At 33.5% G+C, this 22615-nt stretch overlaps 2 protein-coding genes across 10 annotated transcripts; both read left to right on the forward strand.

Annotated features, from left to right (window-relative positions):
- The first annotated feature begins 1173 nt into the window (after positions 1-1173).
- LOC128128108 (uncharacterized) lies at positions 1174-10549 on the forward strand. Of its 9 annotated transcripts, none has more exons than XR_008225743.1 (6): positions 1174-1323; positions 2569-2687; positions 7165-7285; positions 7735-7854; positions 7942-7987; positions 8102-10056. XR_008225743.1 is itself a non-coding variant. In XM_052766930.1 (4 exons), the coding sequence occupies exons 1-4, from the start codon at positions 2350-2352 to the stop codon at positions 10507-10509; spliced, it is 321 nt and encodes a 106-aa protein (XP_052622890.1). In that variant the 5' UTR covers positions 1877-2349; the 3' UTR covers positions 10510-10549. The 9 variants fall into 9 exon arrangements, 1 of the variants encoding a protein (XP_052622890.1); XR_008225739.1 differs by having other exon boundaries at positions 1181-1323; positions 7738-7854; positions 8102-10053; XR_008225740.1 differs by lacking the exons at positions 1174-1323; positions 2569-2687 and adding an exon at positions 5960-6926 and having other exon boundaries at positions 7738-7854; positions 8102-10054.
- Positions 10550-14782: 4233 nt separating this feature from the next.
- On the forward strand, positions 14783-17911 carry LOC111904530 (receptor-like protein EIX2). Its single transcript, XM_023900278.2, has one exon. The coding sequence runs from the start codon at positions 14783-14785 to the stop codon at positions 17909-17911; it is 3129 nt and encodes a 1042-aa protein (XP_023756046.2).
- Positions 17912-22615: the final 4704 nt, after the last annotated feature.

The following is a 22615-nucleotide window of genomic DNA, read 5'->3' on the forward strand; positions in this document are numbered from 1 at the left end:
GTGAAATGATGCAATCTGGCATTGTTGCAGATCTTGATACTGCCAGTTGCTTGATCCAAGCCTTTTGTTTGGACAGAAATGTCACAGAAGGGTATCATCTTCTTCAACTATTTTTAAACAAAGGGTATGTTCCTCACAAATTTGCTTTTGACAAATTGTTATTTGAATTTATACTGGATCAAAAGTATGACAGAGTACCCGCTCTTCTTCGCCGGAAGGTATGTTAGATGTTAAATTGTTAATTGTGTCTTTTTTCTCCGATTAGATTTACTTTCCACATGTCAAGGATTTCAATAACCTATTGATTAACAGAGACCAAGTCTACATGAATGGTGGGAGGGTTTTTTGGGTGAGAGGATGGAAGGTGATAAGCCGATATTAGCTTGAAGATATCTTCGATCATCAGAAAGTCAAACATGACGGTGGGAATGTTCGGCGATCGTTCAGAGGAGTATCATATCGAAGGACGCTTCTCTCAGAGGAACTGCACGATATATGATTCAACGAAGGAAACAATGGCGGAGATCAAACGCAAAGTGAATGCTTCCACTAATGTGATGCTTGGGAAAGATGTATTCTCGCTTATACTGAAACCTGGTTGGGGAAGAAGAAGCGGGGGTGGGGTATGTTTTTGATCGATCTCTCCGGAGGTAAATTAAACCCGAGGGTCGTCGGAGATTGATCTCTCCGCCCCTCCTTAGTGATTCGATCAATCATCACCGGACCATTTTTTTTCTGCTTGTTCGTCTTCTTCGATCTGAGTTAGTGAAAAAAGTCCTTTCCCCTTATTTGTTTTGGAGAGAGAGAGAGAGAGAGAGAGAGAGAGAGAGGGGGGGTGGGACCCTTTAATATTAAATAATTATATTTTTTTCTTTAAAAAAAAATAATAAGTTAAAACTTCATAAATGGTCTCTGTGGAAGTGAAATGACAGAATTGCCCTTCACTTAACGGCCAAAAACTAACGGAGTTAGTGAAAAGGACCAAATATTAAAAGTTTTGAAACCACAAGGACCATCTGTGAGGTTTTTTGAACTTAGGGACTAAACTTGATATTTTTAAAAACCACAGGGACCATTTTTGAAGTTTTGTCTTAATAAAAAAATAAAAGGGTTATTTCGAGAAAAGAGATAGACAAGCAGGAAAAAAAAACGCAAGGCAGCAGCAAATAGCTGCTGTTGGGATCAATGGAGCCAACAGCGCCGCCGTGGGTGGCTGCAGATGGCAGTGGTTGCGGCGGCGGCCGGCAGAGGTCATTGGTGGCCGGGATGATCAGAAACGACCGCATAACTCTCCAATTTCAGTTTTGAAACCAAATTGTGAAGGTAACATCTAAACCCTAGTAAAGATTGTGAAATTGTTGGAGTTATTGTGATGCATTCACAGCTTGGTATAGATTTGTATCTTAAAACGTCACTAGAAACTTGAATCATTGGAAGAATATTATATACGGCATTGACTTAATATTTAAATTGACAGATTTGACTTTTCTGTGGTCAAGCTTTAATTTGGATTTTTTTTACGTTGTGTTAAAGTAATGGTTGTAAGATGATCATTTGTTGGGGTTTTAGCTAAAACAAGACATAGAACTAAGTTAGAAGAAAGCTGAGTTGAGACTTGAGATAGTGTTTAGGGACCTAATTTTGTCAATTCTGGGTTAAATTGGGAAATGGTGATTAAATTGAATTAGATAATGTTGGTGTTTGGATTAGATTTTTAGCTTCTTGCTTATAGCTTATTTGTGGTGGGAATAAGCAATAAGCAATAAGCATAGGAATGAATGCTTATTAAAATTAGCTTATTTAGCCTAATAAGCTGGATTTTATCCAAACGCTTAAATTAGCTTATTGTGAGAATAAGCAATAAGAAGTTTTTTTTTTTTTTTTTCCTATCCAAACACCCCTAATAAAAATGAAAATATTATATCAATTACCTATATACGAGATCCTTCTTTAGACAGTAAGACTATGCACGTCACCTGCTTGCCTGCTGCTTTCCTCATCCAATAAGAAGTCTGGCGGTCATTCTTTAACTTATGTGGAGTCGGTTTGCTTTCCTTCTCCACACCGCCTCAATTAGTTGTGTCAAGCCGAGTCACTGTCTATTTTCTCATGTTTTTCCGTTTTCCCGCCACCTCCTACTTGGTTTTGCGCACCGACCACTGGGTTCAATAAACGGCGTCGTTTGGCTATTGATGAAGGTCACCTAGACGTCACGATGAGGTAGAAGACTTAGCGGTGGGTTTTCCTTCTTGGCGGCCACGTTCCCCCCAAAGCTGCATACCTTTTGGATCCCTTTTTACCGCCACCTCCCATTGATTGCTGCTGAGTCACCCTTTTGACTTCCTCTTCATGCCGCTCCATGTTTATTCTGTATTTAAGGTTCGCATAATTTCACATGTTTGTTGTTGGTTGTTTTTTTGCGATTTAATATTTGATTCTTCTTTCCCCATTTCCATAATCGGTTTGCTGTTGTTTCTGTCTTAAAGATTTTGCTTCGTACTCGCATCTTCTTCTTGTCGTAATGTTTCTCCCTCCTCAATACATCTCAATTCCTCTTTCTCTCTCTAGGGTTTTGTTGCTTCACGATTGATGTTGAAGAGGACGAAAGGGAAGGGCCTGATGAAGAGACGATTTAGCCTAAAGACCGTTACTAATGACAAATCGATGACATGGAACCTTAAATTAAGGTAATCTATTTTTCTCATTTTCTCTTTCTCGATTACTTATTGACGTGCACAGTATCCACCACCATGACCAGCTTGTATTCTTACTCTCATCTTTTGTTGACTGTTAGATAAAACTAATTTTCCTTTTTTTTTAATAGTTTAACATATACAATGACTTTCTTGATTCTCTTTTGATTTTAGTAATCGTACAGAAAAAACCATCATCACTACAAGAAAAGGGACCTATAGAGACGAAAATTGTCGTCCCTGTAGGTTCAAAAGTTGTCTCTATAGGTGTTTGGGACGACAAGTCGTCCCTATAGCTTTTGTCTCCATAGCCCTGTCGCAACAGATCCTTTCGGTCGTCACTAAAAATATCGTCGCAATAAGTTGCCTTTATAGACGACATGTCGTCCGATTCTGGTTCGTCGCTACAAGTTGCTGGTCTCTATAGTTGTATCTATAGAGACGACAAGTCGTCTCTATAGCTTCATCTATTAAAACAACATGTTGTCGCCATGGATACAACTATAGAGACAACATGTCGTTCCCATAGATATAGCTATAGAGACAACAGGTGGTTTCTATAGATAGAGATGCAATCGACAGTTCTTACCCTATAGCGACAGCAGCTCGTCGTGGTTGATGCACCTATAGAGACGACATGTCGTCTCTATAGGTATGCCCATACAGCTGCTATTTCCCTCTTTAATTTCCCTGTTTTTGCATCACAAAATTGCTAAATAGGAAATAGTAATCTGAATTCTAAATGCAAACATTAATAAGCCATAACACCATTAGTTCAATTATCCCCTGAATGAGAGAGAAGGTATGAAAAGCATCTCAAAATGAAGACAAACATAAGTAACCAAAACCATATGAGCTTCAAAAATATTCCCAAAAACACATGCTTGCAGAAAAGATTTTTTGAGTTTCAAGTATCAGATTTATGAACAAAATGATATTGTTGAGACAAAAAAAAGTAGAGCCCATATAATACGTTCAGAATATTCCAGCCGATAGCTGATAGGTCGGAATTGGAATTGAACTTGATTACCAGAGTTGCTTTATTTTCTTCTTTCCATTCCAACTTGGTTCTCTCTAAAACCTCAACAACCTACAATTCCATTCCATCCGATATAATAATAATAATAATAATAATAATAATATTAAATATTAAATGATTAATAATATCAAATATAGTTTCATCATAATTCATACCGTGTGTTTAAGTTATGAAGTCCCTCCAAATCCAGTGACAACATTCAATTCCCCCAGAACTGTACAACATCATAATAAATCCATTATTTAAAATATAATTATGTTTATGTATGTATGGATATCATGAAATAGATGATTATTATTATTATTATTATTATGCTTACATCCGCCACATGCATAACAGAAGGTGATAACTGATAATTAAAAATTTTGTTATTAAGAGGGAAGATAGAAAACTTCAATTTTAATTTTAATAGATGTGAATGTGATGCAAACCTCCTTTGAAGTTAGAAGAACATCACTAAACCTCAGCAACTTAGCAAGTGCTTCTTGTTCTTCAAGTGTCCCAATAGCAAGAGACTTCCCCTTTGGTCAAAAAAAGACTGATGTTCCAACTTCAACAGCATACTCAAGGGCATGAGTAATCAAATTTGCAGGAAGCTCATGAAATCATAGCCATTACAGAAAAGGGCTTTTGACTTTTGTATACTCCTCTTTGCTTCATTAGATAATGTTCTCATCTAAGTAAATGCAGGTTCCTTGCTAAAATCTGCTCGACTATAACAAAATCTAGGTCAAATATTGATGAATTATGATCTGTAAAGTTGGTATAAGCTACAATACACTTGAACGAACTTTCAATTAATCACGTATACCTGCAAAACATGTGTCTTTGTAAAGGATCCACCAAGACCAAACATAAAATTGTCTCGTATGCACTACCGGAAAATTTCCATATATGATAATGACAGGAGCCCCATCTCTTCTTTCTAGTGTTAAGATAATAAGATGATCGTGAAGGAGAAAACACAGAAACCTAGATAAAAAAATAAGCCGGTGTAAATTTATAAATTTAAAAAGATTCCCAAAACTAGGATTTGATGTTGTACAAGTATGAAGATATGGATAACTATAAACACAACATACCTTATGGAGTATCAAAAATACCCTTCCCAAGTTCACCCTCGGTTAGCACTTTATGATGAATAGTACCAGAAACTGCATATGTAACTAAAATTTAACTTACATAAACATAATTTGGCATATTAAGTACAGGACTTGATAACAGCAACAACCTGTTATATACCAAATAATAGATGAAAGAATGGACAACAATTTGAGCTTTCAATCAAACCATAGTCACAACAATTTGAGGTTACAATCCAGTAAAACATAACAGTGAAAGTTATAATTCGAGACTAAAACCGGAAATTAATTTATGGAGTTGCAGATAGGATCATAAGAATTTGAAGAATAAGTAAATCAACAAAACAAAATTAACAAAATGAAGTACCAAATTGACAACCCTACCAACAAGAACAAGTTAACTTAAACAAATTTAGTCATGATTCCAGTTAGAGTATTAGTTATAATTCCAATATCACAAGCACCAATTAAGAAATTTATAAATGTCTACTCTTACATAGAGTTGAGAGCAACCTGATTAATCGCAGATGTTGCTTAAACAGATGCCAATTCTATTCAGGACCTTGATGTGGCTCAATATCTCGATATTCTTCCTCAACATCAAAATGAGGTTGTCAGTCATTAGAAATCAAATTTCCTTTTAATCGCAAAAGCTATGGTGAGGAACGAGAAAAGGAGATGGTGATTTGCTTATCGAAGTGAGCAAATGGTCTCATGTGAGAGAAACTGTGAAACTATAGAAAATCACAAGTTAGGGACGAAGAAGAAGGAACAAAAAACATAGAAAAATTAGAGATGCGCATGAGCTTGAACGAATCAGTAAAGAAGAATGGAGATTTGCTTGAGCTCTAAAAACCTTGAACGAATGAGAAATGGAGATGATTCAAGTGTTGACAAATGATGTGAGCAAATAACTTCCTGAGAGAGAAACAAAGAAGATCGGAGACCACCAAGGGAAAGGGATTCTCTTAACTGAACCCTATGGGGACGATAAGTCGTCCGCATAGCCTCAACTAAACGACGCCGTTTTCCATTTTCTAGTTAAATCGATAATATATATATATATATATATATATATATATATATATATATATATATATATATATATATATATATATATATATATATGGCATGGGGATGACAAATCGTGTCAATAGTTATCCACAAGTGAACAAGAACGCGCCAAACCCATTTTTTTCCCGCTTTAACATATTGAAACGATTAGTTGTCGCTGTAGCTTCAAAAGTCAAAAAAAGATGGTCGAACTCTATTGGGACGACATGTCGTCCCTATAGGGAGCCTATAGCAACGACAATTGTCGTCCCTACAGATCTCGTCCCTATAAGTACTTATTCTTGTAGTGCATGACCACCTTCAGAATATAGTTCTTTTAGTGCCTGGGTTTGCTGGATCTATTCTCAATGCTAATGATGTTGAAACAGGGAAAGAAGAGATGGTTTGGGGTTCAAATTTGGGAATTTGATTGTCAATTTTTGTGGGAAACTTTGCTGTCAGTTTGTACTGATTGAACAAAGTATGTTCTTATCTAACACTAAATTTATTAATCAGATTTCTAATATATCTACATGCCCTTCCAGATCATCTTTCTTGATGTTTTTTTATAATCGTCATACCCAGGGTATTTGTAGTCTTGTCATGGTTCTACTTAATTAGGATTTAGAATATACGTGTAAGACGCATTTGTGAATCAAGGTAATGGTTTCAATTTCGGTATGTCCTTTAAAAGCGGAGTTGTTCTTGATCAAAAAATAAGATATCTCAATTACCCTTTAACAACAGTGTCATCCAAAAATATACAGCAATAGTAGAATATCATTCCATCTTAATGTTTAATGACTATTGAGTATTGATTGCATGTCTATCATCCGAATATAAACGTCAATGATGTGCTAGAAATTGAAAATTTATAATGACTAACAATTCTTGGAGGCTCTTGAAACCTTTTTAATTGTGTGGTTTGAAAGTTTCCATTGTGATTACTTTGTTATCTCAAGTTTAGTGTGCTAGAATATGGAGATTTGGCAGGAGACATGTTTCTGAACCTTTGGATACCACTCGATAAATTTGTCGAGGATGAAAATGTACTTGCAGGTAAGGATACATTATCTGTCAGATTAGTAATATGGTTTTTGTTGGTTACATAGATTGTAATTAATTCATATGAGATATAATAAGGTTAGGATGAGGACTTATTTGTGTTGAGAATTTAGTAGCATTTTCCCCAGATGTTGGTAGACTAGCTACAAGCTCGAGAGTTTCATGATCTTTTAATATTTTTCTTAGGTTAAAACTAACAGTTTATTTGTTATTTTCATACAAAAAATGAAAGGGATTATTTCATTAAATCCTTTTGCGGAATTGAGAAACCTAGATTGCAAGTCAACCTCAGACCCTGTGGACTCATCAAACACTTTCACCACTCCATTCCGAAACAAAATACTTCTATGGAGGTTAGTTTCCAAAAAACAATTTGATTCAACTTTGTGGGTTTTGGAATTTGACTTACTATTATCTGATATGGGACGGAATCAAGGAATATAAATAAGAGTACATAACATTAAATTTCTTGAATTTAAAAAGAATGGATCTTGGTACTAGCATAAAAAGATATGAAAGTTAAAGTTGAATCCTACTTTAAAGTTTAAAAAAATGGCAACCAAGATTAATAAGATGCTATTTTCAAATTTAAAGTTTGAATTTATGTCTAATTGGAACCTGAAATAACAACCTATTTAATGTTATTAAAGATTTGAAATGATTGTAATTGACATTATACATTTAGAGCTTTTCCTTCAACTTGCATCTCAAACAATGGCCCATGTTTCTTCATTTCTTCATTAATGCTCTAGGTGCTCAACCAAGGTTGTTGAGATCTTATAACCTTAAAAACTAATGTTAGCAGGTAATCGTGATAGGGGAATGAGCATGGTATTTCCAAAGGTTTTTGGATTCAAGTTGTTGGGGAAATAAAATAATGGTGCAAAAGCTACTGATTGCGCTTTTTGACAGTCGCCCAAAGGTTGGGCTTTATACACCAATAAATATAATTATTATATAATTTACTTTATAAATCAATATCTTATCTTATATGTTGGAGTTCTTTTAGGTATGCAGCAACAAAAACATGCTAAAATCCCCTTCCTCAATAGATGGTACGGCAATTTAATAGCAACCTCATGCTTCCCTGATTTCAAAAGGATATTTGAATCATCATTGACACATTAAAAATTTAATTTTTTTCTGAATATTTTCTAACTGGCAACCAGGAACAAAGTCTCAGCAGAAACACATGACACCATTAGTTGATGCAAGAGTTTTATATAGCTGGAAAAATAAATCCTTTATGAGGATATCAAACCCTGAGCATAATGTATATATAATAAGTAGTACTACATGAATCATAAATGCATATATTATATCCAACGCATACCAACTGTTCGATACAATGCTCATGACAATTCTCTTTCCTTATGATCTCAATTTTAATAAACTTATACATGTACTTTGCAAAAAAGGAAATGTTTAGGAGAGTGAGTTTTTTCCACAAGTTATCGAAGTATTTATGAATATTATTTGTGTTTATTTAGCCAACTGTTGGTTGTCTTCATTTGACAGAAGTGTGTCGGGTGTAATTTTGATACCTATAAAAAGTTTACATTTTGATTCTTTTTTTTTTTTTACCTTAAACTTTACTGCTCAAAGAACATACAAACCCATCTCATTTAGAGCTTCAAAAAAACTGCAAATCGAGGAAGAAGATGCACATGGGAGAAACTTTCAGCCATTAAAGGCAACTGTGGAAACTGACTTGTTCTTGATGAATTTGTTGTAATTTTAAACCACATGGATACTTAGAACTATCAGGCTCGTTCTGCTGGTTTTAATGTTTTTCTTTTGACTTTGGCCCAATATCCACCCCTTGACAGTGGTTTTTCATAGCAGATACCAAGTTGGTATATAGAAATTTAGATATTTGTTATTTGTATTTACAGTTTATTTTTTGTATTTGATCATTCTTTAGATCAAATAAATCCGATGGTAACTGACAGCAAATTCGAGTTTCGTCTAATATCTCACCCTCAGCCAATGCACCTTCGCAAAATTGTCATTAACATCAAATTTAAAAGTATCTATATACCCACATTACCATTATGCCCTTGTAACCTACCTATATGGCCTTTTTATAATAATACAATGAAAGCATTTTACCTCATGCTATTTCAAGATTTGGTGTTCAAATACAGATCCATAAACACACTCCAAATTACCAAAATTGTCCCTCAACCACACTAAAACCCTATATCAAATCAAGTCTCATGCCATATAATCACCATAGCCCTCCATATAATAAGTCTTGAAAGCATAGATTACATTTTCAAACTACAATGCATAAACAAGAAAAACAATCCATAAACAAAATACCATATATCTCTATTTTACACACATCTATCCCAAAATTATTAAAACATAACTTTCGAAATTCCCAAATTACCCTTCGTGGGCTGTGCTCAGCACGGCCCTCCTAACTTCACTAGTATATACATATGCTAAAACTATGGAATGATGTTAAATCAAGTAAAAAATCAACCAAATGATAGCTGGAACAAGGTTTTGATTACATAGGGAACATATTGGAGGGGCTATACGACCTTGTAATATATTATTATCAGATATTGATGACTGTTGATAGGAAAGTGGGTTGAGGCATACTTGTTGGGTATTTTATAAACTGATATATAATTAATTAATTAATATTGATGTTACATATTACTTATATATACATCCCGATTACTAGACAAAATGTTTATTTTGATGACTATAAATATAATTCAAGAATGATCTAATCTCTTCTCCAATCTCTCTATATGTAGTCAGACTAGTAACTGTATGGCTGTGTAACTAACCCATGAGCTACATTCTAACAACTTACTTCTGTTGACTTTGGACTCCAGCTTTGACTTTTGTTTGACTAATTTGTTTACTTTTCTTCTGGTATATGTATATACTATATAGTAGAGTATTGTTAAAAACAACCAACTTAGTATTGAATTGTGGAATATTATGCAAATTTAGGATATATGGTATACTACTTCTAGCTTAATTAAGAAGGACAACTGGGGATTGTTTATACTTTATACTTTATAGTTATGGCAAGAGTGTATGTACTATGTAGTGAGGGGTATATATGTTTGAAATTGAACTTGCTTATATAGTTTTGTCTTGACTTCAAAGTTGCTGAATGAAAACTTTCAAGGTAGCTCTTCATTCAATGTTGTATTCCTATAACACTATTAGTTACCAAAATGTAAACATATCTAGAATGTAAGACAAGAGAATAAAAAGAATAGCATCAATTAGTAGAAATGCCGTATATAATTATAATGTTGTTGCTTGAGATGAGATTGAATTCAATACCCAGACAATGCCTCTGTAGTACATACATTAAGTTTCAATTTGTTTTAGGAAAGGGATCGGGCTTGAATTGAGATACACTTTCAGATGGATTAGTCTACAATCATAAGTCTTTATTGGAATGTCTTTGAGTATTCTTTTTGTTTTATTAATTAAGTAGCTTATATTATAAAACAGAGCAACAAATTAAATTTGTCAATTAATTTATCAGGTGAAAACATTGCAAATAGGCATCTGGCGAATGTCAAAGATTTGGTCATAGCTTCAAGAATGCAAAATCCATTTTAATTGGAAAGGTAATTTCTTGCAAGATATTATTACTCTTTTTAAATCTGCTGACTAGTGGGCTTTCAAAAGTTCTACATGTCGTTAATTACTTACTTTAATGTAGGTTATACATGCATTTTAGCTATCCAAAACATTCTCATTTTGTAGGTTTTTTTTTTTATCATTATATTAATGTTGGTTGAACCCACAGAGCATGAAAAAGATTTTATGTATTCATTACCTCTTGTGTTATGATGCTTTCCTTGTTTCTTTAATTTTACTTTTTTCTTGCAGGGTAACCCCTTTTTAATTTTATTATGTGTTTTGAGGGTTTTATTGTATATATAGATAAGGACTAACCTTGCCCTTTACTTTATTTGATTTGTTTCTTTAGGTCATTGAAGATGCATCATATATTATACTCATAACCATGTTACAGGTCAGTTTTTTCTAACTCGAGTGGGTGAGTTATCTATGTGAACCTTGTAATAGTTGAAAAACACCATGTCTTGTATACACCACACTTTAATAAAATAATCAATTAAACAAACCGAATGTTTCCTGTAATTTAGGGAACCCAAGTGTCAAAGATATAACATAAACTTTGGGGGCTACTTTGTGGACTTTAAGAATCATATGTGAGGTCTACCGTGAAACTATTTAGAACTATTATGTACTATTGGCCTGCTAACATATTCACAAGTTCGTGTATCATTTCCCACTTAAATATGTTGAAATAATAATGTAGTTTTTTAAACTCACAAGTTCATGTATCATTCTTGACTTCAATACATAAAAATAATAATAAAGTTTTTAAATAATGTGATTCAGGAGATTGTAAGTATTAGATTACACTTTGAATAAGTTTTAAAATAAAAAAAAATATATTTTAGGTATTTCTGTAAATCATTAAATTTCAAAATCAAGTTTATAATCTTTAATTATGATAAGTCTTAAAACCATCATATATATCGTTTTTGTGGGCAAATGCATTTACGTGTGACATGGGGAATAGATTTAGCCAAAAATCACTTTCATTGACTGAGAGAATTAAAAAGAAAAATAGTCCATGTCCAAAGTAATACAATTTTGTGGATACAAATCAAACATTGATTTCCATGTCTTGTTTTGGTCAAAGGAAAAGTAAATATAGATAGACTATAAGCATGCAGTCTTGTCTTGTGGATACAAATTTTCAATTGACTTCCAAGTCTCCCATGACAATAACTTGTTTGACACATCACATGCATGGGCTACATAGTCATCATATTTGTAACTTGTAAATTTTCTGTTATAAATTAAAATTTATTTTCATATAAACTCCACAAAATGCAATGTCAAGTCTGGTACCCTTCTCCAGCATACTATTAAGAAAATATAAAAAAAAAATGTAAAACCTCCATAAAGACATCACCTGACAAGGAAAATAAGAATCACATGGCAAGACTCTGCCTGAACATTGTAATTTATATAACATGGTGTTTTATCAGGTTTTATATATATTGATCTCAAAGGATTACCCAGAAGGGTATAAATACAATAAACAAGGAAAGCTATAAAAAAGCAGACAATCATGCTATACAGAATGTAGATAAGCATAAAAGATATTATCCGAATGTAAATAGATTTCCTTTACTTGACACATTAACCTTGTTACATCAAATAATAATAAAAAGAACTTATTCTGCTATATCTAGTTTTTTAAATCGTTAAACCTAAAAGTCAACTTTATAATTTAGAACAATAATTTACAAAATTTTATAAACTATTTTCGATTTCTCAAACACATAAATGCTTGTTTGTCAATACTGTGTTAAGACTTGTGACCAAATAATTACATGTGCTATGCGGAATATACTTTGGACCAAAACCACTTATTTTGATTAAGAGAAAATTAAAAATGAACCAGGCCCAAAAGAATACTATTTCGTGGATACAAATTGTCCATTGACTTCCATGTTGACTTCAAAGTATGCGTATCATTTCCGACTCAAATATATTAAAACAATACTATAGTTTTTAAACTCACAAGTTCGTGTATTTTAATATATAAAAATAATGATATATTTTTTTAATAATGTGATTCAAGAGATTGTATGTATTAGCTCATGAACAAAACAATACAATTTTGTGAATACAAAATCATGTGGATACAAAATTTCCTTTGACTTCCAAGTCTTCCATCACATTAACTTGTTTCATCACAACTTTTCTTGACCACCAGAGTACTGTAGCAGTGAATGATGTACTGCTTAGTTTGCAACTTGTAATTTTATTTATTGTGATATACACTCCACAAAGTGCAATGTCAAGTTTTGTCCCCTTCTCTAGCATACTGTTAAGAACATGCTAAAAAACCAAAAATTAAAATAGGTTTCCTTTACTTGACACATTAACCTTGTTACATCAAATAATACTAAAAACAACTCATTCTGTTGTATCTAGTTTTTTAAATCGTTAAAACTAAGAATCAACTTTATAATATAGAACAATGATTTAAAAAAAATTATAAACTATCTTTGATTTCTCAAACACATAAATGCTTGTTTGTCAATATATAGGTTTCAATTCATAAATTGTTAAAAGACTTGTGACCAAGTAATTACGTGTGCTACGGGGAATAAACTTGAACCAAAACCACTTATTTTGATTAACAGAAAATTAAAAGTGAACCTGGACCAAAAGAATACAAGTTTGTGGATACAAATTGTCCATTGACTTCCATGTTGACTTCAAAGTCTTATGTATCATTTTCTTGTGAACAAATTCCCAAGTAAATCTATCATTTCTACTTAAATATATTAAAACAATAATATTGTTTTTCAATTCACAAGTTTGTGTATTTTAATCTGTAAACATAATAATATAGTTTTTATAAATAATGTGATTCAAGAGATTGGAAAATATTAGCTCATGAGCAAAAAATAAAATTTGGTGGATACAAATTAAACATTGATTTCCATGCCTATTTTGGGGGAAAAGTAAATATAGACAAAGACCAAAAGCATGTGGATAAACTTGTTTCATCACATTTTCTAGAACGCTTGAATACTGTAGTAATGAATGATATACTGCTTAGTTTGCAACTTATAATATTGTTGTGATGAATTAAAATTATTATTTTCATATAATAAAATAAGACGAATAAACAAACTGAATATTGCATGTAATTTAGGAGGCCAAGGTCTGATACCAGTATTTTCAAAAAATAATAATAAAACTAAATGAACTTTCTTATGTATCATAAAGTGTGAACATATTGATTAGTAATCTTAAACACTGTTTTTTTTTTTATTTAGACTTAATAATAATATCAAAATAATAACATGATTTCTAAATAATGTGATTTAGAAGCTTGTTAGCATTAGATTTCCACTCATTTGACATGTTCAACCCATCTAACAGTTTCATATTTAGCCACGGTTTTAAATTCCCAGCTTATAATTGTAACTATCACTTAAAAATATTTATAATGTATCTATGATTTATTGAAATGGAAATGCATATTTGTCAAATACTGCATTTTATTCAATTCTAATTTGTTAAAAGATTGTGGTGAAATAGAATTGCATGTGCTGTGTGGAATAGTCTTGTCCCGTAAACCACTTTTTGTGATCGAGATAAAGGGCGTGTTTGGCACGGAGCTTTTGGAAACGTTTGGGAGCTTCTAGCTTTTGGCTTTTGATAAAACACTCTAGTTTAAACAAAAAGTTTCGTTTGGCAGTACGAGCGTTTAGCTTTTAGTTTTAACAAAACGCTCCGATTCTAAAAGCTACTTCATGTAGCGTTTAACAAACCGCTCCTGAGCTTTTGAAATCAATTTCCATAATTACCCTCAAAAATATATTTATATATTTATTTATTTTTAATCAATTGTCCTTTTATGTAATTTTATATATTTCAAAAGCTTCCAGCTACTTTTGCCAAACATTCATATAACAAATAAAAGCTACATCTTCCCGCTACCAGCTACCTGCTACACGCTTCCAGTTACCCACTACCAGTTAACCGCTAGCCGCTACCCGCTTCCAGCTAACAACTACTTTTACTAAACACGCCCAAAGAAAACTTGCATAAGCATATAAGTTTGTGGTTACAAATTTTTAATTGACTTCCAAGTCTTCCAATATTGCAACAAGTTATTCTTCATTAATTTATGGCTTTATAAATGTACTAGTTACTTCATCATAAGAACCCATCACTTCATCATCACAACTCATCTGCTTGCTTCAATTTTCTTCTAAACTAAAATTAAGTTAGGGTTGATAATGGGGAATTGGAGGGGTTTGGGTTTCCATCTCATTTTCGTATGTGTGTTTTTGTTTGCAGCCACATATTCTTGTTTGGGGGTTGGAAATGTTAGTGTCATTTGCTCTGAGCAAGAGCGAGTTGCTCTCCTCAAGTTCAAACAGAGTGTTGAAGATCCTTTTGGAATGTTGTCATCATGGGTTGGAAATGAGTGTTGCATGTGGGAACGAATCCAGTGTGATGGTGTCACTGGAAATGTTCAACGCCTTCATCTCAAAGGAGATGACTATTGCCTCTTAGTCGGTAAAAAGGTGAGCTCTTCTTTGGCAGAGTTGAGGCATCTCAAATACCTCGAATTGAGTCAGAATTATTTCCAAAGAAGTCGGATCCCTGAGTTTATTGGATCCTTGAAACACCTGAGTTACCTGAATCTCTCTTATGCTGGTTTTGAAGGTATCATTCCTCCTCACATTGGAAATCTTTCTAATTTAAAGGTTCTTGATCTCAGTTCAAACTATTATGAAAACTTTCTGAAGGCAGATGATATGGCGTGGGCTTTTAGCCTTTCGTCACTCGAGCTTCTCTACTTGAGTGCAGTGGATCTTAGTGGAGCACAAAACTGGGACATGATGCTTCACATGATTCCCTCCTTAAAAGAGTTAAGTTTGTCACATTGTAGACTTTCCAATGTTTCTCTTGGTCCTTTTCTTAATTCCAGTAGAATACTTCCTAATATAAAACACCTCGATCTTGGCTACAATTCTTTCAAAGGTCCACTCCCCTTCCTTCTTCAAAACATGACATTTCTAGAATTCCTGGATCTTTCATGGTTTGATCTTAGTTTGGGATCAAACTTTGCAAAATTGCTAAGCATGATCCCTTCTTTGTCAGAGCTGCATTTGTCAGATTGTGGGCTCCATAACACGCATCTATCTTCTCCACATCTTAATTACAGTACACTTTCTAACATCCAGCACCTCGATCTTAGCAATAATCCACTTGGAGGTATATTTCCATCTGTATTGACAAACATGAGCTCCCTAGAAGTCCTTGACCTTTCAGATACCATGCTGAATTCATCGCTTCCTATTATGCCTAAACTTCTAGAGCTTCATCTTTCTTCTAACAAGTTTAAGCAGATTGAGGATGTTGGAGTCTGGAGACAGTGCCACCTGAAACAATTAAGTGTAACAGATAATGAGTTTGCTATGGAAATGATTGACACACCAAAAAATGCATCAGAGTGCTCCATATATGCTTTGGAGTTTCTGGAATTAAGTCGGAGTTTAAATGGTAGAATTCCAGAAACACTTGGAGGACTGGCAAACTTAAGAGACCTTGATCTATCATACAACAAACTGACTGGTTCAATCCCTGAATCTCTAGGAAGATTAAGATTTTTACAAGTACTTGATCTATCTGAAAACCAATTGAATGGTTCAATTCCAGAATCCCTTGGAAAATTAGCATCTTTAACAGATTTGGATCTAGGATCTAATTTATTAGACGGGACTATTCCAGTTTCGATTGGGCAACTTGCCAAACTCCGTCATCTCTATATCTCTAAGAATTCTTTAGAAGGAGCGGTTACCGAAGCCCATTTTGCTAATCTTTCAGTGTTGAAGGAATTGGTTGCTTCTTCTAACACTAAGCTGACATTCAATGTTTCACGTGGGTGGATACCTCCATTCCAGTTGATATCTCTTAGTCTCAGCTCTTGCAATATCGGGAATGGATTTCCGCAGTGGCTTCGACATCAGAGGAAACTTTGGAGGTTAGAGTTGTCCAATGCTACACTTTCGGGGCCGCTGCCCACATGGCTGCGGAAGATGCCCATCATTCCTAATTTAGATCTCTCTCACAACAAACTCAGCGGATCTTTGAAAAACCTTCCTAATGCGAAAAATGATGATGTAAATTGGTATATACCTGTATTGCTTCTGGAATATAACCTTTTCAGTGGGTCAATTCCAAGGTCATTATGCAGAAGAACAGATTTGGAAGTGCTTGATCTTTCAAGAAACATGTTAAGTGGGAAAATTCCCAACTGTATGGGGAATCTGCAGGGTTTGGCTATCATGAGTATAAGCTCAAATCAGCTCTCTGGTGCCATTCCTAGCTCAATTGCTCTTATTTCATCATTATTTTGGTTAAATTTGAACAAAAATAACTTTACTGGTGAAGTTCCTCCAGAATTAGGGAATCTACAAGGTTTGGGAGTCTTAGATTTGGGTGACAATAAATTATATGGAAATATACCCAATTGGATAGGGAAAAAACTTACATCTTTGGTAGTTTTGAGTTTACACAAAAACAACTTCACTGGTAGAATTCCTCCATCTCTTTGCAAAAGTTCAAATCTTCAAATTTTGGATCTTGCATACAACAACTTAACCAGAACCATCCCTCCGTGTGTAGGAAACTTAAATGGCATGGTTGTGAGTCACTCGATATATGAGCATTTTTTAGATATCGATGATGATAAGAATGTGATTCAGGTCATGAAAGGTGTTGATCTTGAATATACAACAACTTGGGAAATAGTTTATAACATGGACCTTTCAAGCAATAAACTTGTGGGAGAAATACCTGTTGAGCTCACTGCACTTTCCATGTTGGTGGGTCTGAATCTGTCTAATAATCATCTGAGAGGGGGTATTCCAGAGAGCATTGGAAAGATGATGAAGTTGGAAACTCTTGATTTCTCAAAAAACGAGTTGAGCGGAAGGATCCCTTCAAGCATGGCAGCTCTGAACTTTTTGAGCCATTTGAATCTGTCACACAACAATTTGTCGGGTCAAATTCCAACAGGAAATCAACTGCAGACGCTTATTGATGATCCATCAATTTATGCTGGGAACAAAGGTCTATGTGGACCTCCACTGCCAAATAGTTGCTCAAATCATCAAGATCCAACAACAACAACAAGCAAGAAGAAACACAAAGCAGCTGATGAGAAGATGGAGGTATGGTTGTTTTATGTGGATATAATGAGTGGTTTTGGAACAGGGTTTTGGGGTGTTATTGGAGTTCTGATGTTCAAGAAGCAGTGGAGACACAAACTTTTCATGTTTGCTGAGGAAACCATGGATAAGATATACGTTGCAGTTGTGGTAAGAGTTGCCAAGTTCAAGAGAGGAAGAGAATAGCTGCATAGATCATGTGGAATGCAAGTAGTTCTTGAATGCATGTTATCAGTGATAGTTTTGCTTTTGAGATATGCTTATTCTAATGTATTACTATTTGGATTTTGTATTTGTATGGCCTTTGTGATATCAGTGTTGTTTAGAGGTGCTAATTTACAAAATTTCTTTTGGATTTGGTATTTATACATGATCAAGTTGTAGATTTAGATTACTATGTATTTGAGTTGTAGATTTTTTTTTCTTTTTAATTCTCGACCTTCTGCTGCTGCTCTCACTCCCAACATGCTGTTGCATCCCTCGGTTTTCATCTGCATTGGTCCAAGTAAGTAAGAACCATGTAATTGACTCATTATTTATTTTCTTCATTTGTAAAATTTCTAGTTTTTCATGTATAGAAAGAGGATGTTTGGGTGAAAGGTGGAGTTTTTTTTTGTTGGATTTGGTTTTTAGATAAGACTATGGTCTAGTATGAATCTGCAATGGCAGTGATCTTGGTTGATTGTTTGATTATATTCTCATGAGATTGCAAGTTATGAGATTAGATTAGGGTTAATCTCATATTTTTGTGTTTGTTTGTATGGTGTTCAGTCTATTCAGACAATCACTCTGACCAACATGAAGTTGTATTGTATGTATTTGTTGCATTAAACTGGTGGTCCATTTTACCCTTCCTGAAGAGTAGGTTGGTTTTGGATAGGATAAGATAGCTATGTTTTTCTCATCATCATTTATGTTATGTAATCCTCCACAAGGCATATCATCATTGACAATAGATTTAAAGAGGGTCATAAAGTCACTTCTGATACTATATTATTTCTAAGTTTATGATATTTTGTCAGTTTTTTTCATTTTGGATTTTTCTTGACCCATCCCCCTTTCTACTTATGTGTTTTAAGTTTTTCATATACTGTATCATGCGTAACCTTGTTCTTTACTTTATACATTTTGTTTCTTAATTTAGATCATTTTGAGTGCATCATCGCATGGCTCTTCATGATTGCTCCTCTCCTCCATTAAACCATGTTAATTACTGGTGAGTTTTGTTGTGTACTTTGAATTGCTTCAAGTGGATAAAATATTTTGCCTGAACCATATAATTTGAAAACACATTGTCTAATATATACCACAGCCTGATTAAATAATAAACACAAACAAATAAATAAAATGAATGTTGCATTCAGTTAAAGGAGCCCAATGTTTAAGGTTTAATACAGTGTGAAAATAATAATAGAACAAATATGTGAACTTTGGGGGCTACTTTATCGACTTCAAATTCATATGTGAGGTCTACCGTGAAAGTAATTAGACTTCTTATGAATAGATTTGACTAGTTATCCTCAACAAAGCATTTTTGTTCCAAAACAATAAAAAAAATTGTTGCAATTTTGGTGGTTATTTTGATGTTTTATAGCAATTTTGGTCATGTTCCAAGTAAAGTTACCATCTTACCCTTTATCTAAAAATATTGTAAGTTTATATATATTAAAATGCCTTTGAACATTCTTTTTATTAAATTTGTTTGCAGTTTTGGTTATATTTTTAATGGAACAATAAAGTATTAAATTTGTCTATTGTATCAGGTGAAAATTACCAATTGTGTTTGGAATCTGCCATGAGATTAAGCTCAAATCAGCTCTCTAGTATCATTCCATGTTCAATTGCTCATAATTCATTATTATATTGCTTAAACTAGGTGTGAGACCCGTGTATTACACGAGTTTATTAAAGATAAAAATTTAATATCAATATTTAATCATTAAATATTTTATAAAATAATACTTTTACATAACATAATATAATCTTTTGTAATATTTATAAAAGAAATCAAATATTCTTTAAAGCATTTATTAGACTTTATTATCAAATTAATAGAATTAATGATTCTCTTTCCTTATATGAAATTTTATTTTAAAAAAATGAAAATTCCTAAAAAATGACAAGTGGAAAATAATAATTCTAAAACTCCCATAAAATTACAAGTGGCAAAACTCTTGAGAATTTGACAAGTGGCAAAAAAACATTCATTTATTAGAGAGGATTATGAACAACAATAGCTTTATTGGTAAACTTCCTTGGGAATTAGGGAATCTACAAGTTTTGGAAGTCATAGATTTGGGTGACAATAAACTCGGTGGAAATATTCCCAAATGTATCGGGAAAAAACTTACATATTTGGTAGTTTTGAGGTTCAACAAAAACAACTTCACTGGTAGAATTCCTTGATCTCTTTGCAAAGATGGGATCTTGATTTCAATGTACAACGTCCAAAAGCTTACCTTGAACTTGGGTGGGTAATAAATTCAATTATGGATAATATTCTGTTCTTCCCTTTCTGATGTAAATTCGTGATTTTTCTTCACGAAAATCATTTGATTTTGGAATAACTAACAAATTAGCAAATGGGTGCTGTTTTACAAGAAGCAATCGGTCATTACAAGGCCCTTATGACCCAATTAACATCGTGAAGAACTAGGTAAGTATTGTATACTAATTCTTGTAAAAAAAAGCATGGTGGTTGTTTTGTGAATCCAACCATGAAGTTTGAAAATTTCCATTTTTCAATCAATAATTGGTACTATATTCATCTTTATGAAGGTGCTTCAACGCCGATGATTACATCTACTTCAAGGTCCTTGCGAGTTTTTATGTTCTGTCGATCTTTTACTCAGATACATAAACCGACATACTGGTGTTTATCGGTAATGGATTTTTAGGTTGATGTTAATTGTATCATGTGTAAACCATAATATGCTCAATAACTTGCAATTATTGATGAAATAATCAAGAATTGACCCAAAATCATGCATTGATTGGTGATATTCTACACCACGTTTAGCTATGGTCGTTAATTTTATAATTGACCCAAAATCATGCATTGATTGGCTTGATTCTTTGTTTTGCAGCTTCTCGATATGTGTGTGAATGCTAACTCAGGTGATGCCTTCATTTGATAAACCTAGTGTGTTTAGTCTTAAAGAGAAATATTATATACTCACTCAGGTGATGCCTTCATTTCATCTTATGACTTATATTTCATCTCACATCTGTTTTAAGGTTGCTAGAAGTTACATTTCTGGTATAAAGGGTGTCCCTGGTTGTACTTGCATACTTTGTTAGTCAGTATTAGCTACACACCATATATAGGTTATGTTGTAATTTAGTTGCTACCTACAGTCAAAGTCAAACCATTCTTGTTCCATTCATATATGTTTTTTTACAATTAAGTTTCATCACGTGCATTGTAGCAATTATTCTAATAAACATTTATGGGTTGTGTTCTTTAATGGTTGCAGATCTCGAAGTGGTGGTTCGATGGACTCACAAAGTGGGACACGAAAGGAAGAACAAACGAAGAGACCGATAAGGGTAACAAAGTGGGCGTGATAAACTCATTAGGACATCGCTTTATTTATATAAGGGGGTGTCCAATCTTGGGGAACAAGGGTTGACTGTGGACCAGAGTCAATTGCCACATCAGCTGTGACTTGGCAGCCACCTCACCGTTTTTTTACTGATTTGTCATGGAAACTTTTTATTACAGGTCAAGGGACCATTTCAACCGGTCAATTTATATGTCGTTCCCTTAATGTACAAAAAAGATTAATTGGGTGACCTTTTAAAACAAACTTGACAAGTTCGTTAGGCTAACATGACATTTTCCCTTTTCCTATTAACAAATCCACAAGTCCGTGTATCTCATTTCCGACTTAGATATATTGAAATCATAATACCGATATTTAAATTTACAATTTCGTGTATCATTTCAAGAGATTGTAAGTATTAGATTACACTTTGGATAAGTTTCAACGTGCTCCCAACCTGTTTGTTTCATTGTCACTTTAGCCCAACCAATTTATCAGTTTTATTTTAAAATGTTTGTCATCTTATTATTTATTATTATTATTATTATTTTTTTTTTGCATATGAAGGGAATCAACTTGTGTTTTACCGGTTAATTTATGTAACAAACCCATTATAACCGGTTAGGTTTGTTATTTGGCTTTTTTATTTGGCTAGAAAGTGTTGACATGTAGCTTCGTCATTCTAATGTCTTCCCATCTATCAAACTTTCATCTACATATCAATCATATGGCGGTTGGTTTAGTGATAAACGGATAACAATTATAAAGTCTTCCCATATGTGGAGATAAAGGCAAGAGAAAGGCGCACACATACACACACATACACATTGCTCAGTTTCATCCCCTGCCTCCCCCATTACCAAAACTCTAGTGCATACAGAGAAGATCAATGAAGAAGTACTTAGGAAACGCGTACATAGGAGACGCATGTGTTCATACACATCTCTTTCCTTTTCAATTCAGTTATTTCTAACATTTTCCTCAATTTCTCGATGCCTTCTTTCGATTGTGTATTTTGTCCGTTTAGTTTCTCATCGAACATAATCACTCTATTTCTATTTTAGGTATAAACAAATTGAGATTTTCTATTAGGGATTCTGATCATCAAATTTTACAGAAATGTTTTTCGTTCCATGTTTTAGAGTCCCATGGAAATTTAACTTGAAGTTCAATATATAAAAAGAATCGCTTGATATAAATTATGTGTTCTTTCTGCTCGTTAGTTTTCAGGATGAATTTTGGAATGGTTTCTGGTCAGTGGTCAGCCAACTTCGGGAAAATTGATTATCATGTTCAGAACCGTCAAAGCTCCTCCCATGTGTGGTACCTGAAGGAGGTCAATGTC

Source organism: Lactuca sativa, chromosome 8 (assembly GCF_002870075.4).
Source record: "Lactuca sativa cultivar Salinas chromosome 8, Lsat_Salinas_v11, whole genome shotgun sequence".
Lineage (NCBI taxonomy): Eukaryota > Viridiplantae > Streptophyta > Magnoliopsida > Asterales > Asteraceae > Lactuca > Lactuca sativa.

What these genes read in the sequence shown, in the direction of transcription:
- LOC111904530 (XM_023900278.2), top strand. Translation starts at nt 14,783, where the DNA reads ATGGGGAATTGGAGGGGTTTGGGTTTCCATCTCATTTTCGTATGTGTG.
- LOC128128108 (XM_052766930.1), top strand. Translation starts at nt 2,350, where the DNA reads ATGCCGCTCCATGTTTATTCTGTATTTAAG. An exon ending in ATGTTTATTCTGTATTTAAG is followed by an intron (nt 2,380 to 2,568) that starts GTTCGCATAATT and finishes TTCTCTCTCTAG; the next exon opens with GGTTTTGTTGCTTCACGATT. An exon ending in ACATGGAACCTTAAATTAAG is followed by an intron (nt 2,688 to 7,164) that starts GTAATCTATTTT and finishes AAAAAATGAAAG; the next exon opens with GGATTATTTCATTAAATCCT.